General features: G+C 46.8%; 1 protein-coding gene across 5 annotated transcripts; it reads right to left on the bottom strand.

The window, feature by feature from the left end:
- Positions 1–1408: 1408 nt before the first annotated feature.
- On the bottom strand, positions 1409–15152 carry ZNF331 (zinc finger protein 331). Of its 5 annotated transcripts, XM_036065452.2 has the most exons (6): positions 14266–14323; positions 14090–14168; positions 12330–12429; positions 7006–7053; positions 5737–5863; positions 1409–3219 (listed from the first exon to the last, which is right to left on the bottom strand). In XM_036065452.2, the coding sequence occupies exons 4-6, from the start codon at positions 7012–7014 to the stop codon at positions 1895–1897; spliced, it is 1461 nt and encodes a 486-aa protein (XP_035921345.1). In that variant the 5' UTR covers positions 7015–7053; positions 12330–12429; positions 14090–14168; positions 14266–14323; the 3' UTR covers positions 1409–1894. The 5 variants fall into 5 exon arrangements, with proteins under 5 accessions (XP_035921345.1, XP_035921343.1, XP_077919139.1 ...); XM_036065450.2 differs by lacking the exons at positions 14090–14168; positions 14266–14323 and adding an exon at positions 14995–15152; XM_078063013.1 differs by lacking the exons at positions 14090–14168; positions 14266–14323 and adding an exon at positions 14582–14735.
- Positions 15153–18051: the final 2899 nt, after the last annotated feature.

Below are 18051 nucleotides of genomic sequence, written 5' to 3'. Positions count from 1 at the left end.
GGGAGCCTGGGTCCACCGGAGGCTAAACGGAGTGACTCCTCTGCACCCTACTCCTTGGCTGCTTGAATTAGGTTTTTGCTCCTTGAGCCAGGAGTCTGGACAGATACACACTCTCCCCATTTCCTTCTGTGGATCGCCCCCGTGCATGCGGGCAGTGTTCACCGAGGCCTGCAGACTACTGCCTCTCCCCCGGGGCTTCCAGTTTGTCAGTGCTTTCTCCACTGTGACCCTCGTGTTCCCCTTTATGGCCCCCCCACTACCCTTCCAGTTCTGTCCCCTCACGTCCCTCCCCCATCATACTCCTCCCCTTGCCCTCACCCCTCCACCTCCTCCATTTATTCAGGACAGCACCCACCCACACCTGTGGTCTGTGGATCCTGGCACCCCAAGCCTGAGGCAAACCACACAGAAGCCCGACTTTGACCCGCGACTCTGGGTCCCGTGGGCCTTTGCGGGACGCTTCTCTGTGCTCTAACCGCGCTGCCAGCCCAGTGCCAAGGCTCTCTTCAGTCTCCCAGGCCACACTCATGAGCCTTCAAGTCTTCCAGCTCTCGAAGGCTCCCTGGACTCTCCTTGAGTCTCCCCGGACCTAAGCACTAGCCATTCCTCCCCCAGCTTCTCCGCTCACTCCTGTGGGCTCTGGTCCTTTCCACAAAAGGACCCACTCACTTCCCTCCAGGACTGACCACTTGAGATGGCTCGGGCCCCTCCTAAGTCTAACTGCTGCCTCAACCCTTCCAGGACTGGATCCCGGGCCCCAGCCCCTCCCCCAGGGCACAGTCACTCGCCCTCCTCAAGCATCACCTTTGCCCTTGCTGCAGACCTCCAGGATCTGGCGGAGGTCCCATGTGCTGGCCCCATCCCCTCCTGGACAGGTCGCATGTGACCACCCAACAAAGTGCCAGGCTCATATGTGATTTTAATGTTGGCTGTTTTAGTGATTGTCTAGTGAAACCTCATGGTGGTTTTACTTTGTGTTTCCTTGATAAGAAATGATGTTGAGCCTGTTTTCACTTGCTCACTGACCATCTGGCCATCTTCTCTTTAAGTGCTTATTTAAGTCCCCTCACCCCTTTGAAACGGATTACTGACTTGGGGGATTGTTTTCTACGTGAGTCCTTTACCTGGTGCGTGGAGATTAAGTATTACTTCTCCCACTCTGCCTCTTGCTTTTTTCAGTCTTCATGGTGTCACTTGATGAACAGAACTTTGTCCTTTCGACAAAGTCCAACGTATAAACTTTCTATTTTATGTTTAGCGTCTTCTGTGTACTAAGAAACACCGTCCACCCAGGGCTGTGACCGTAATCTCCTATATTTTCTTCTACAAGCTTGACCGTCTTTTCTAATTCTTTGTACCCACAGGGGGTATTCCTGTAGGAATTCACTAAGAGCAACACTAACGGTCGTGATGGTAAGAACAGCAGCTAATATTTATTGAGCTTACACAGTGTTCCACATACACCTCCAGAGAGTTTACATGTACCAAACTCAGTCACCACAACAGCAGTATTAGGTACATGTGATTACCCTTCACACACAACACACAGGGGTAACAGGTCATTTTCCCAGTGTGTCACAGCAGTAAAGAGGTGGGATGGTGATGGTAACAGGGAGGGTGTGTACCATGGCGAGAGGCTTTCCCACATATGTTACATCAGCAGTTATTCCCTAGAACAAATGTGAAGTGAGACGGAGCTCGAACGGTAGCGGGAGGCTTCTATCCACTCATTAAACCAATGCGGCAAAACGAAAAAACGAGTCTACACTGAGTGTGTTGTGATCACTAAGAAAAAGTGATTTCTCCATTCTCCAAATTTGTCTGGAGCATGACTATTCTGAGATGCTTATAAGCAGGAGAGCGACCAGTGAAGGCTTTCTTATGTTAAACTGTATCATGGATTCTCCTTGTGCTGTGGAAGGAATGAATGTTGTATAGAAGCTTCTGCACCTTCTTTTTGTTCAATAGGTTTTTCAGCAGTGTGAACTCTCTGATGGTTCACGTGGTTACACGCCTTCCCACACTCCTTACACTCAAAGGATTTCTCACCAGTGTGAATTTTCTGATGCTGTGTAAGTTGATGGCCATGACTAAAGGCCTTCCCACACTCTTTACATTCATAGGGTTTCTCCCCTGTATGAATCCTCTCATGTTTAACGAGGCTTGACCCATAGATGAAGGCCTTCCCACACTCCTTACACTTGTAAGGCGTTTCACCAGTGTGGATTCTCTCATGCTGGGTGAGGTGGTAGCCACAATTAAAGGCCTTCCCACATTCTGTGCACTTATATGGCTTCTCACCAGTATGAATTCTCTCATGTTTAACAAGGCTCGAACCCCAGCGAAAGGCCTTCCCACACTCCTTACATTCGTGAGGTTTCTCACCAGTGTGGATTTTCTGATGCTGAGTGAGATAATTGACTCGAGTAAAGGCCTTCCCACATTCCTGGCATTCATAGGGCTTCTCACCAGTATGAATTCTCTTATGCTGAACGAGGCTCGAGCCACAGATAAAGGCCTTCCCACAGTCCTTACATTCATAGGGTTTCTCACCACTGTGAATCCTCTTGTGCTGGATGAGTTTATACACGCGGCTAAAGGTCTTACCACAGTCTTTGCATTCATAGTCTTTCTCCCCAGTGTGAAATCTCTGATGTTGAGTGAGCTCGTCACCACGTCTAAAGGCTTTCCCGCAGTCCTTACATTCATAGGGTTTCTCACCCGTATGGATTCTCTTATGAATGACGAGGCTTGAACCCCATCTAAAGGCCTTCCCACAGTCCTTACATTCATAGGGTTTCTCACCAGTGTGGATTTTCTGATGCTGAGTGAGTTGATTACCCCAACGAAAGGCCTTTTTACATTCCTTACATTCGTAGGGTTTCTCACCCGTGTGAATTTTCTGATGCTGAGTGAGCTGGTAGCCACGACTAAAGGCTTTCCCACATTCCTTACATTCATAGGAATTCTCCCTAGTATGAAGTCTTTGATGTGGTCTAACAGAGGTATTTTCTCTACAAGTGGGCGTTTTCTCACAGTTGATTATCATTTGATTGAAACAGCCCTCTTGAGGGCCCCGTGGTCCTTCAAACTCACCTTCACACATCCAGTCAAGGCCAAGGGATTTACTTTTTCCATTTGAGTTCCATTTGGATAAATTTATTTCATAAATGCCCTTTTCTGTAGGTAAACTCTTGGTCCCATATGGTGACTCTAAATCTGGAAAAAAATAACATTTTGTTTCCTTTTAAGGAAAATGAAAACACAAACGAATCTAACCACAAACCAAAAACTTCTCAAACAGAAATATAACTTCTCTAGGAGAACAAACACGAATCACCTAGGGCTCTTGTTAAATGTACAGTCCACTTCCGGCACCACAATACTTAACGAGGAAACACCGGGGACACTCCTGCTAAAGTCAGACAAGGAAAAGGAACTGCCTCTTAGCCCTATTTCCTATCAGCTGACACAATTAAGCAAAAAGCACACGGAGGGGCAGATCCCAAAAATAAAGATGAAAAAGAGCACAATTTGCAGATGATGTGATGACATACCTGGAAAACCCAGGAAAATCAAATATAGAACAAATGTGAAAAACAAGAATATACGGCTGGTTACCTGGGTATAAAATTAATATTCTGAAATTAATATATATGTCAGTCATATAATGAAAAGTGATTCTGGACAAAAAGACCCACCATCAAAGGCGATAAAAGGGACAATGTGTAGGATTAACTGTAACAAACACGGTAAACGCCTGTGGGGGAATGTTTAGGAGGATCTGACCATCAGTGAGGACGCTAACTCCAAGGGGCCGCAAAACCCGCAACATGCTTCAATTCATGAGTTCATGATGGTGCCACCAAGTGTTAGACGATCAGCTTTGGAGCATGTTGGCCGACCAGCCCTTTATTATGAGAACTCGTGATTTTCCCTTTAAAAATGTTTTTATCCACCACGAACAGTGTCACTACATGACCAACTAGCCGACGGAGCACCGTTTCTCTGTAAAGCATTAGTAGAGCAAACAAATGAAGCAGTGACAGAAGATCGCCATGGTGAATGCCCGCTGAGCACTGGATCTAGGCACCGCGTGTCAGTGAGCCACCCGGCTAACGTCCTGTGATACCAGAACTAACAGCACGCAGGAAGAAGTATTAGCGAAAAGCAGATAAAAGGAAAAACGCATTCGAAGCTAGGATGCCAGCGAACTTGCAGGAGCTACAAAGGGCACGGGATCACGGTGTCTATACCCTGCTCCTCAAGGTGTGGTCCACGGACCAGCAGCATCAGCAGCATGGGAAGCAGGAGCAAAACAGGAGACCAGTGGGAGGGACTGGGGCAAAGATCAGGCTCACGGTGGTGACTTCTTCCCCAGAGGCCGTCCGTGGCCTTCTTGGGGAGCCTTCCGTGCCCCAGGGGTGCACCTGCTCCCTGCCTTGCCTGACTGCGTACTGCAGCGATGGCTTGTCCCAGCCAGTCTGGCTGTCACTCTCCTCTGTACTGTCCTCCCTCTCAACCATCACAGCTCTTTCCCTCGCTCCTCAGCAAGTCACATCTGGCTTAGAAATGGAAGGTCCTGCTTTCAAAAAAAAGAAATGCCACCTGGTGTAGAATTTAAGAAAAAAATTATATGCTCAAAAATTCATTGTAGGGACATCTGGGTGGCTCAGTTGGTTAAGCGTCTGCCCTCGGCTCAGGCCGTGATCTCCAGGTCTTGGGATCGAGTCCCACGTCAGGCTCTCTGCTCAGCGGGGAGTCTGCTTCTCCCTCTCCCTCTGCCTGCACTCCACCCCCTCCGCCACTCGTGCTCTATCTCAAATGAATAAATAAAATCTTAAAAAAAAAAAACAAACCTTTGATGGAGACTTAGTCAAATTTATGACAAGCTGAAAGTCAAAATGATAAGACTTCAGAAGAGAGAAAGGATTAAAGAACAGGCAACCAGATAGGAAAGGTCTTCAACTTCCGAGGGCCTTACCCATGGAGGCAAGTACAAGAGGGTAGGAGACAGTGTGGATTCTTGGTTCGGCCTCCCCTGTCTGATCAAGTCACTCCACGCCTGAGTATACTCCCCTACAAATTAGACCTAGCAGTCGTGCCTACCTCCTAAACTGGTGGGATTAAGGTGAAGTGTATTTGCTCACAACACAGTGCTGCCCATGCCTGGTACAGGGTGAGCACAACGTTAGCTGTTACTATTACGGCTGTTACTTCTCTAACAGAAAAACAAGACCTAACCGGAGACATTTACAAGACGTCATCCAACGTGTAACTCAGAATTCAGGAACTGTAACTTTCCACCTCACTTCAGGTACAATGCTTGCTTTGGTTTTACGTGAATGCTGTCCATTCAATCCACATCAGACACAGGCTGGTTTACTGAAGGAAGTCAAGTTCCCTGAAGGGGGGTCCCCGGAGTACCACAGGCCATCAGTAGCAGTCTGGGCGTGAACATACTATCATAGTACGAAGCTCAGCTCCTTGAGGATGGGTGTGAAATAAACAGCCCAGAATTTGAATTCACCCTTTGCTCACTAAGGAGGAGAGATGATTACAGGAAGGGCCAGACAAAGGTGGGAAGAGGACAAGGAGATGAAGGTGCGAGGTGTCCATTTTAGATGCGACAAGGCTCAAGACACTTCTCGAGAAGAGGAAGGAATTCGTTTCTTGGAAGTCAGTCCTGACATTCCCAGTGGAGGGAGCTGACATTCCAGGGGGCAGGCAACTCACCCAGGGAGACCAGGTTACTGTAGTTCTCCAACATCACATCCCAGTACAGGTCCCTCTGCGTGGAGTCCAGGCATGCCCACTCCTCCTGAGAGAAGTCGATGGCTACATCTGAGAACGTCACCAAACCCTGAAAACACAAACCCACACGTCCCGGAGATGAAGGACAGCACAAAAAGGGCTCTTCTGCTCTGGGCTGGGCTGGACACAGCAGCAGACCACAGGCCTGTGACGTGCATAGGGCACAGTGGGGACTGTGACTGAGCAGAGCTCCTAATGTTCCTGAAGAGCCCGTTACGTGGTAACATCTCGGCAAGTGTGGACGCCTGTGGCACCCTTTCCATCCTTCAAGGGAAGGAGAATGCCTAGGGTTTTGTTTCTGTTGTGTGAAGTGAGATCTTTTATTTTTGAAACTAGGGTTTACGTGTCTGAATGTTCTCAGCCTCAAGGTCATCATTTTGCCAAGGTTTTAAGCAGTCTTCTATGTAACAACAAAAGCATTTTCTTATTCCATCATAGAGATGAACTGGACTTCATTCTTACAGTTGTACACTTAGGTAAAACCAAACATCTAAGGTTTTCCCCAATTCTCGGGGTATATGATCACCTGGGACTTCTGTACTGAGTGACCTTCTTAAGACCATTACGACCCACCACCCCTGCCTTTTCTCTGCTTCTGATTTAGGATACTGGTGTCAGATGATGTGGATGCACACAGAGGTCTGGAGGGTCTGCTCGACAACACGCACCCCTCAAATCCCCTAGTAACATCATGGCTCTCAGTGCTCAGGCCCCAACCACAGCCCTATCCAATCCCAAGAGCCTCACGGAGCTCTAGCTCTCACCACCACTGACACAGAGACCAACCAACGTGAGCATTCCCTCCTCTCTGCCTGGGAAAAACATCCGTGGAGAACAGCAGGGAGTTTTAGTTTCTGCATGTGGTCAAATGGGACCACCATCTGCAACTCATAAGCCACACACGTGACTCAAGTATTTCTCTCAAGGGACTCTCCTCCCCCACTGCTCCAGCGTTACTCTTGACAAGGTGAGCACAGAGGAGACACTGAATCCCCAGCTCAGTGGTGAAGTGGGCATTAGCCACAGGTGGGCACAGGGCTATATGGCATTGTCGTTCGCCGGAACAGGAAGAACTGGGCAGTGGGTAATTATATGGGCCTCGGTTGGGCAGGAGGCTTCAGGATAATTCACAAAAATAGCCACAGGACCTAAATATCACATTTCAAGAAGGAAAGAGAAATACATACTTACGTGCGCCATAGTTTTAGAATCAAGAACTGATCAGTCCTCTTGGGGTTTCTTTTACCAAAGACACAAAATCCACAGAAGCCAGAGATATACGAGAAAAAAAGAGGCATTAAAATAAGTGCACCCTGGTCCCAAAATAACTTAATACAAGCTTCCTGCTCCTCCATCTTTGCTTCCAAACCCCCCCACCCTGGCCGTTTCCTCCCCCACAACATGCACACATCAACGTGACGCATCGGAGAGGATGAAGAGGGATCTGGACAAAGGGAAAAAAGCTCTCCCTGAAGCCCTATGAAACCCAGCTGCGCACACAGTAGAAGAGTTTTTATTTATTTGTTTTTGCCTTGAAGTCAGACCTACTTTCATCTGTCGTTTCTCAACATAACTTAAAAAAAAATTTTTTTTTATTTTATTTATTTTATTTTTATTTTTATTTTTATTTTTTTAAAGGTTTTATTTATTTGACAGAGAGAGAGACAGCGAGAGGGGGAACACAGGCAGGGGGAGTGGGAGAGAGAGAAGCAGGCTTCCGGCCAAGCAGGGAGCCCGATGTGGGGCTCGACCCCAGGACCCCGGGATCATGACCTGAGCCGAAGGCAGACGCCCAACGACTGAGCCACCCAGGCGCCCAAAAAAAAAAATTTTTTTTTAAAGTAGGCTCTACCCCCCACATTGGGCTTGAACTCACGACCCTAAGATCGAGAGCCCCTCAACACAGTTTTTTAACTGACGTATGCGGACACACGAGGTCACGTCAGTGTCAGGCGTACAACGAGCGACTCCACTGGTCTGTGTGTTACGCCGTGTGCACCACAGATTAGCTGCCATCGGGCGCCACACGACGCCATCACGGTACCAAGGACTGTGTTCCCCATGCTGTGACTTTCTTCCCCGTGACGCACTCCGTACCTGGAAGCCTGGGCCTCCCGCCCCTCTGGCAACTATGCTAGTCTGTTCTCTGGATTTATGGGTTTGTTTCTGTTTTTGTTTGTTCATATGCTTTATTATTTAGATTCCACATATAAGTTAAGTCATGTGGTTTTTATCTTTCTCTTTTCATTTAGGATAATACTCTCTAGGTGCATCCATCTTGTCGCAAATGGCAAGATCCCATTCTTCTTTGTCTTTTGCCCCCAACTTCTAAGAGGTAATCTACATTATACCTGATAGGAATGTCTTTGTTTTGGGTGAAGCTGGCCATCCCCAACCAGTCTTACTTAGGGTGGGAACTGGCTACACCAAGAAGACCAACCAGGTGATTCAGGGTGGGTGCTTTGGGTCTTGGGGTATCAACTAGCCTGGGTACTGAGATTAACATGTAGACAATGAGTCAGTCATGTCTGGACGATCAATCATTCAATCAACCAACCGTGCCTATGTGCTGAAGCCCCAGTGCAAACTCTGGACCTCGAAGCTCACGTGAGCTTCCCTAGTTGGCGATACTCTATGCATATTGTCCTATCGTGGTGCCGACAGAGCACCCAGTCCTAACTCCAGGGGGACAGGACACTGGAAGCTCCATGTTGGGGACACTCCTGGACGTTAGCTTATGTGCTTGTTTCCCTGGCTGGTTAATCTGCATCCTCTCCCTGTAATTACCTGGAACTGTGAGTAGAATGGCTCTCAGTGAGTTCTAGGAATCCTTCTAGCCCTGAAGGTGGTTTCAGGAAAGTCCTGAACATGGATTTGGGTGTCGGAACTGAGGGTGATCTCGTGTGGATACTGTGCCCCCAAACCTCTCAGTCTGGCTAACTCTGGGCAGGTGCACTGTGATCCCGGACCTGAGATGGGGTGCGTTTAGGGTGCTTGGTCTGACACTGAGCAACATCCCGCCCCCTCCAGCCACACCATCCAGGGTGAAGAGGGGCTGCACATTCAAACCTGAACCTCTCCTGGCCTCTAGGTAGGGTGAGGTTGGTCAAAACATGGCAGATGGACAGGGTGGAGAAGCAAAGGCCCAGGCAACATTCAGCACCCTGCACCCAGAAAAACTCACTGCAGAAATACATGCAGAATATTGATGTAAGAGTCAAGGATCATGAAATGTTCAAAGAAATCCTTACAAGACAATGAATAACACTTCAGATACACTGTCAGGAGAGAAATCAGGCTACCAAAACAGGATACAACACACTTGTGAAAGTCTACATACGAACATATGTGTGTGTGTATATATACACACAGGATGCATGTATATAGGATACATGTGTGTGTATATAGAGAGAGAGAAGAGACACATACAGACGGAAGCAAACCACAACATCAACAGACAGATCCCTTGTGCAGAAAGAGTAACGAGCAGGTTTGAAACTGCTTGTGAGACTGGCCCTTAGCCGGACTTCCAGAAGGTCCCCGCTGTTCCCTAATTGATAAGAGTGGCTCACTGCTCTTCAACTGTTTGTATAAAAGATGTGGTTTATACTGCTGAGCCCTTGCTTTCCTCTGGGAGTCTGGAATTTTGGTATGTGCCAGAGAGAGGGTGTCTCTGTGACTGCCCCCCGATAAAAACGCTGGCCTCCTTGGCCCAGAGGAGCTTCCCTGGTGGACAAGGCTTCGCATGTGTTGCTGTAACTTGCTGCTGGAGCAATTAAGCATGTCCTGTGTGACTGCACGGGGAAAGTGCCCTGGGAAGCGTGTGCCTGGCTTCCTCCCGATGTCGTCCGTCCTCTGCGCCTCTCCCTCTGCTGACGGTGGTGTGTGTCACTGTAATAAATCCTGGCCTGGAATAGGACTATGTGGTGAATCCTGTGAGTCCACCTAGACAATCACAGAAGCTGGTGGTGGTGCTGGTGATTCTGACACACCCTCTGACCTTGATTTTCTTTTTTAAATACACCTCACTGGGTGTGTAACAAGAGCCAGGCTTTGGCCTGACATATGTATGTATGTGCGTTTCTTTCTTTTCAATTCATAAATGACAGACTCTCAGAGAAACTTCCCTTTAAACAGTTTCCTTTTGAGGTACCTTTGCATTATTTTATGCACAACTTTTGTTTCCTTTTGCTTAATACCTAAGCCAACTCTCTGATCTCTACCTATACCCACATATGTCAGGGCACTGACTGGAAAAATGACTAAGATTCCAAGGGACGACCTGTACATATTGACAGCCATCTTGGTGGGAGGGTGAACTTGACTTCTGAGCTTGTCCTTCCAGCCACGGTGCCCTGGGGAATTCTAAACCACCTGACCCTGTTAGTCTTCACTTTGCGTCAACGTCATTAGAGAAAACATGTACGGTATAAAACTTAGAAAACAAATTCCATGTATGCCACACAGAGCCCAAGTGTTCAGAATTCTCTGGTCATGACCTGACAACAGTGGCCACAGTAAGAACGATGTCCCCTTCCCAGCACTTCTCAGGGCACAGTCACCTAGAAGTCTCCAGAGGCCTTGACCGCAGGCTGCCCTGGGCTTCCATCCTGTTTCCCTTTCTGGCTGGCTCATGAGCAATGTGCAGGTAACAATGTCCTCTTAGTCATCTGCTGTTCCAAGTGCTCCTATCATATTGTAAGCACTTAACAGAAATATAGTTTTGATGCAACATTCTACTTTTTGAAACTTATCCCAAGGTAATAGGTACAGTAGTGCACAAATACATACACCAGAATGTTCAAGGGCTAGGTTCCAAAAAATTTTTTGAGGTAAGTGTAGATTCACATGCAGTTGTAAGAAATAATACAGCGGGATCCTGTACCCTCTACCCAGTTACCCCAATGGTAACACATCACAAATCTGTAATACAATATAACCACCAGGACATTGATAGTGATGTAATCCATCAATTTTATTCAGATTTTCCAGGGAATCATTTTAAAAAATGGAAAAAAAAAAAAAAAAGTAGAAATATCTCCTGGTAGAGGATAAATTATGATCCAATTATGGTCTGCTATAAGGGCATCCAATATACTTACTAATAATGATACTGATTTATACTATTTGAGAAAGAAATTGAAGCTGAATTACTAAGTGGAGAAGGTAGCTTTAATAATGTGTGCGTAATTTGGGAGGAGAGCTCTTGATCAAAGTAAGAATAAGCCTCTGTGGTCTGACTTTCAGGATTCAGGATGTGAATCTGAGCTCTGACCATGACTAACCTCACACTGTCTGCTCCCCACAGTTAAGACTGGGGTAGAAACAGTACCTGCCACGTAAGACTACATCAAACTTTTAGGAAGATAATCTACATAAAACACAGTAATATTAACAGTCACTTAATACAAGTTAGCAGTTATGACTGAAAATCAGTAACACTACACAACCCTTAATCTGATTTTATAGAAAAAACTCAAGCCTGCCTTCTCCTTTCTTCTTGTGCTTCTCACACCTGCTGTCTATATAATCCACACTAACTAAAAACTTTCAGAGCCTCTTAAAAATGAAATTCTTTTAAATTAACAGTAGCAAAAAAAAAACAAAGAGTATAAGACATAGAAGGAGGAAATGTTCCCTCTCCACCAGCAGAGAGGGACAGACATGCTCCTGCTTGGAAAATCCAGCTCAAAGAATGTAAACTGAGGGGCGCCTGGGTGGCTTAGTCAGTTAAGCATCCAACCCTTGGTTTCAGCTCAGGTCCTGATCTCAGAGTTGTGAGATCGAGCCCCCCATCAAGCTCCATGCTGAGCGTGGAGTCTGCTTGAGACTCTCTCTCCCTCTCCCTTTGCCCCTCCCCTGCTCACACTCTCTGTCGTAACTAAAATAAAATGAAAAATTAAATTAATTAAATTAAAATAAATAATAAATAAAATAAAATAAACATAAACTGAGAAGATGCCAAATTGAGAACACTAGCAAGCAGCCGGATCTTGTATTCCATGTGATATGGAAGATTTCTTCGAACACTTTAATTTAAAAAAAAAAGCAATCTCTATACCCCACATGGGGTTCGAACCCATGACTCTGAGATTAAGAGTTGCATGCTCCACTGACTGAGTCAACCAGGTGCCTCTGTTTATGTGAACGTTTTAAACTACTGTCATCTTACTCATATACCTGCCCATGGAAATGTTATAGTACAGTTCATACTTGTAATAAGTCAGTGACTCCTGTCATGTTCTGTGAAAGAAAAGTTAAAATCCCAGAAAATCAAATTTTGAAAGCCTGTCTTTATTGATCATTTATTCATGGGATTAGTTTCAAATGACGTCTTTCTAATCTTTTAAGGTGTAAACGTGTGAGATTTTTTTAAAGCTTGGATTCCTCTATAAACTAAGATTTGGAGAGTGTTTGGCTCAATTACGTGTTGGTTAGCAGGATCCAGTGCTCTGGAGACAAAACCACACACATATGCATGGGGGGAGGGAGGGAAGGGCTGGAATCATACATACCAAAATATCAACAGCAATTATCTCTGGATGGTACAGCTTTGGGTAATTTCGAGTTTCTTCTTTACGAGCTCCTTAGGAAGCTGAACCTTTTGCTGCAGGCCTATATTAATTCCATGATAAGAAATATAATTTAAGCTAGTCCCAAATTTAAAACAAATCAACAAAGAAAAAGTCCACAGTTATGGGGGAGTGGGTATATTTCGGTCATCAGGGGAACTGTGGATGGATAGGCCTGTGGCAGGCAGGACAACTGCCTCCCAAACACGTCTGTCTCCTAACCCTGGAGCCTGTGACTATGTTACGTTACATGGCAAAGGGCAGTTAGGTTGCAGGTGGATTGGGGTCGCTCGTCAGCTGACCTCAGGATAGGAAGGTATCCTGAATTATGCCAGGTGGGCCCAAAGTAACTGTGGGGGTCCTTACAAGCAAATGAGGGGGTGAGAAGAGAGAAAGACGTGACCACCAAAGCAGGATCAGACTGACTAGGCTCTAGTAACAGGGCTTCTGAAACACACAGCTGTCACTTGGGGAGACCCAGTCTTTGAAAAATGGGAGTAAGCTCACAGTAGAGAAAACGGACAAACCACCTCAGCCAAACGATCAAGTTCACACTCAGCAATCATAAATCATGCTGACAGTTTGTGTTCTTGCCATGACAGGATAAAAGTAGTGATCTTCCACCCCCAAAACCATAAACCCAGTCCAATCACGAGAAAAGCATCAGGTTCCAAGAGAGGGGCATCCTACCAAATACCTGTACCTCTTAAAACAAAAGTCATCAGAAACAAGGGAAGTCTGAGAAACTGTCACAGCCAAGAGAAGCTTAAGGACACACGACAATGAAATGTAATGTGATCTCCGGGATGGCATCCTGGAACACATGAAGAATGTTACTGTAAGAACTAAGGAAATCTGAATAAAGCGTGGACTTCAGTTAATGACAATGCATCAGAATTGGCTCACCAACTGTAAATAACATCCCATACTAATGTAAGTTGTTAATAGGGGACAGTGGGTACAGGGTACCTGGGAATTCTCTGTACTAACTTCGCGATTTTTTTTCTGCAAATCTAAAACCATCCTAAACATTAACAAGATCAATTAAACAAGAATACGGAACCATATGTAGCCCACAAAGCACGAACTATTCAATATATGACCTTTTAGAAACTCTGCCAAACCCTCTGCTCTAGTTCCAGAACTCACTCAACATCAAACCATGTTGCTTCTTGCAGTTCATACAAAAATGCAACTGAAACAGACTGAAGCTGTCACACTTCCGACAAGAAGTGGATAATACAACAAATTTCTACTGATCACTGAAAAAAAAAAATCCCTACCTTTGATGACAAAGCCCTTTGCTCAAACCCCACTTTTATTTATTTACCTATTAAAATAATGGCTCAATTCCTTTGAATTTTATTTTACTTTTTTTTTTAAATTTTAAGTAGGCTCCATGGCGAACGTGGGGCTGGAACTCACGACCCCGGGATCAAGAGCTGCACGCTCTAGTGCTCGCTCCAGCAGCACATTTCCTAAGAGCTGCACACTCTACCGACTGGGCCAGCAGGACGGCCCTCAAACCCCACTTTTAAAAGCATCACCAAGCCGGTAACTTTGTCATTTACTGGCCAAAACAATCAAACCTTCTGTGCTCACTGTGCTCTGAAAGTCAGGCCGGTGGGAAAGACTGCGGATCCCACCTAAAGACGAGTATCCTCCTGACCAAACCACAGGCTGAAATAAAGCGCAACACGAACCTCCCCACCGCATTCTTCGGTTGTGTTCTCTGCAGACACCTGCACGGCCCCATCACACCTCTCCGGAAAGAATTAGCCACTGTTGGGGAGAACATTTCAGGCCAAGGAAAGCAAATATTCTCAAGTCCTACAAACACAAGATATTTACTGAACAAAAAAAGGTAACTCATCTGAACCTTGACTTTAAGATGCGTAACAAGCGTCTTCGTCTCCAGGATGCTTGTTCTGGAGGACGGCTGGCCTGGGGGAGAGAGGAGACACTAGGGCCTTTCCGGGGAACAAGCCGGATCAGAGGCACCCTCCAGGCCCACACGTCCTAACTGAAACCCGTCGGAAACGAGGGGGACAGGGATCTGAGGATCTCAGAGCTTCTGGGGACCAGGCGCAGGTAAGGGGTGTTCCGAAATAGGCAGCAGCCCCCCGCCCGCATCTCCCCTTCCCGTCCTGCTACTCAGGGTGCCCGGAAGGAGAGCGCTTCTGGTCCTCGGTCACCTCAGCGCTGCCTGTGCCCTTCCTGCTGGTCACTTTCTCTGCCTTCCCTCGGGGCCACTGCCCCTGCGCGGCCGGGGTGAGCCGCCGCGACCTCCCAGCTGCAGGCTGCACGGTGCCCCCCGGTCCCGCGGCCACCCCCGCAGCGGCGCAGGGGCCCCTCCCACCGCGGCGCAGTCGCCGCCGGGCCGCGCCGCCCCGCCCCCACGCACTCCCCGAAGTGCGTCACAGCCACAGAGCCGCGGCCTGTCCCCTCCCCGGGGTCCCCGGACCCCGACACCCCCGCGCACCCCTGCACTTCTCTCCGGGGCCGGGGGCCCGGGCTTCGCGTCCGGCCTCCTCCCCCGGGGCGCCCTCCTGGCCGCCCTTCCCTCCGCAGAGTGCGTGGCTTCCCTCCCAGGAGGCCAACCACTCACCGCTCGGGGCCCCACGACCCACAGGGCGTGAGGACGGGGCGCAAGGCTTGAGGTCAACTCGGGACCGGGGCCGCGGGATGCTGAGCCCAGACAATCCGCGGCTCAGTAAACCTCTCCCAGCAGGCACCTCGCTGCGCTCCAACTCTGGGGAGGGGGCGGCGCACGGGCCTCTGGGAAATGTAGTCCAGCAGCCCGGGAATACACGGAGCTGGGCCCCCGGTGGTCCACTTCCCCGGCATGCAACCCTACACGACCCGAAGGACCTGTGCCTCACAGACTTCTGGGAAATGTAGTTCAGGGCAAAGAATTGCGTAGTGAATGGGAGGCCGGCCCTGCTCCCAACATGCATTTCCATCCCTTACATAAGGGTGGCTAGTCATCTGTGTGATGTTACTCATTGCTAAATGGTTGATTTTATTTTATTTTTTTAACGATTTGCGTGGGGGATGGGTTAGCCTACTGATGGGTATTAAAGAGGGCATGTATTGAATGGAGCACTGGGTGTTATACTCAATGAATCATGGAACACTACATCAAAAACTAATGATGGTGATTAACATAATGTAATAAAATAAAATTAAAAAAATAAAGATTTTATTTAAGAGAGAAAGAATGAGAGAGAGTATGAGGGGGGGGAGGGTCAGCAGGAGAAGCAGACTCCCTGCTGAGGGGGAGCCTGATGGGGGGCTCGATCCTGGGACTCCAGGATCATGATGTGAGCCCCAGGCAGACGCTTAACTGACTGAGCCACCCAGGCACCCTAAATGGTTGATTTTAGAGTGATTGAGACTTGTCCCTCAGATCATTATTTGATTTATTAAAAAAAGTTTTTCTGACATTCCTTCTACATCCATTAACTGGGATATATCTATAAAGTAAGGCTTTCCCTTATAAAGGCGAACTTTGTGGTTCCACTCTAGTATTGATCCCTTGTAAAGGCAGCATATTTGTCTCTTTAACACATTCTAGAGAAATCAGTCTTTTTAAAAGCTACCTTGGGTGATGATAAGTTATTTCTGGCTTTTTCTTGTAGGCACACTATTTTTTATTTTTATTTTCTTAGTTTTATTTATTTATTTGTCAGAGAGAGCACAAGCAGGGAGATTAGCAGGCAGAGGAAGAAGCAGATTCCCGGCTGAGGAGGGAGCCTGATGTGGGACTCAATCCCAGGACCCTGGGATCATGACCTGAGCTAAAGGCAGATGTTTAACCAGTTGAGCCACCCAGGCATCCTTTTTTTTTTTTTAAAGATTTTATTTATTTATTTGTCAGAGAGAGAGAGAGTGCACAAGCAGGGAGAGCAGTAGGCAGAGGGAGAAGCAGGCTCCTGGCTGAGCAGGGAGCCCGATGTGGGCCTCGATCCCAGGACCCTGGGATCATGACCTGAGCCGAAGGCAGACATTTAACCGATTGAGCCACCCAGGCGTCCCCACACTTTTTTAAAAAATTTATTTGAAAAATAAATTTTTTTTTAAAGATTCTATTTATTTATTTGACAGAGACATAGCAAGAGAGGGAACACAAGCAGGGAGAGTGGGAGAGGGAGAAGCAGGCCTCCTGCCAAGCAGGGAGCCCAATGTGGGGCTCAATCCCAGGACGCTGAGATCATGACCTGAGCTGAAGGCAGTCGCTTAACCAACTGAACCACCCAGGCGCCCCGAAAAATAAATTTATTTATTTGAGAGAGAGCGTGCATGAGTCGGGGGGGAGGGTGAGGGGGGTGAGGAAGGGCAGAAGGAGAGGAGAAGCAGGGTCTCCACTGAGCAGGGAGCCCGCTGTGGAGCTCGGTGTGGGGCTAGTGGGACTTGATCCCAAGGTCCTGGGATCATGACCAGAGCCCAAGCCCAAGGCAGATGCTTAACTGACTGAGCCACCCAGATGCCCCTAAAATCTTAAAAAAAAAAAAAAAAGAATGGGTAAAGTCAAGATACTGTAATGTTTCTTCATCAGTAATGAACTATTTAAAAATTGTGTTGGAATGACAGAGTAGTTATTTGGAGAAAGATCAAATTCATTCACTATCTCAAACTATATATCAGAATACAGTACAAATGGATCAGAGATGTAAATGTAAAAAAAATAAGCCCTCAAAAAGTTAAAAATAGAACTACTCTACAACCCAGCAATTGCACTACTAGGTATTTATCCAAAGGATACAAAAATAGTGATTCAAAGGGGCACATGCACCCCAATGTTTATAGCAGCAATGTTCACAATAGCTAAAATATGGAAAGAGCCCAGATGTCCATTGACAGATGAATGGATAAAGAAGATGTGGTATACATCTATCTATCTATCTATCTATCTATCTATCTATCTATCTATCTATCTATCTCTACAATGGAATATTACTCAGCCATCAAAAAGAATGAAATCTTGCCATCTGCAATGACGTGGATAGAACTGGGGGTATTATACTAAGCAAAGTAAGTTAGTCAGATAAAGACAAATACCATATGGTTTCACTCATATGTGGAATTTAAGAAACAAAACAGATGAACATAGGGGAGGGGAAGGGAAAGGAAAAGAAAATACGATAAAAACAGAGAGGCAAACCATAACTCTAGGACACAAACAGAACTGCTGGAGGGGAGGTGTGGGGGGATGGGGTAACTGGGTGATGGGCATTAAGGAGGGCACCATTGAGCACTGGGTGTTTTTTTTTTTTTAAGATCTTTTTATTTATTTGACAGAAAGAGAGAGACAGCGAGAGAGGGAACACAAGCAGGGGGAATGGGAGAGGGAGAAGCAGGCTCCCCGCCGAGCAGGAAGCCCGATGTGGGGCTCGATCCCAGGAACCTGGGATCACGGCCTGAGCTGAAGGCAGATGCTTAATGACTGAGCCACCCAGGTGCCCCTGAGCACTGGGTGTTTTATGCAACTGATGAATCACTAAATTCTACCCCTGAAACTAATAATACACTATATGTTAACTAAATTGAATTTAAATTAAAAAAATTGTAAAAATAAGTCATAAACTTAAAATGTGTCCATAATAGGGAAATAAGGAGATCATTTCTAACTACAATTCAAAATCCAGAAGTTGTAAGAGACACA

Source organism: Halichoerus grypus, chromosome 15 (assembly GCF_964656455.1).
Source record: "Halichoerus grypus chromosome 15, mHalGry1.hap1.1, whole genome shotgun sequence".
NCBI classification, from domain to species: Eukaryota; Metazoa; Chordata; class Mammalia; order Carnivora; family Phocidae; genus Halichoerus; species Halichoerus grypus.
The sequence above is the reverse complement of the archived record's forward strand: the minus strand, read 5'-3'. Positions and strand labels throughout refer to the sequence as shown.

Coding starts and splice junctions, on each gene's coding strand:
- ZNF331 (XM_036065450.2), bottom strand. Junction 3,220..5,736: donor CAGTAACCTGGTCTCCCTGG/GTGAGTTGCCTG, acceptor ATTTTTTTCCAG/ATTTAGAGTCACCATATGGG.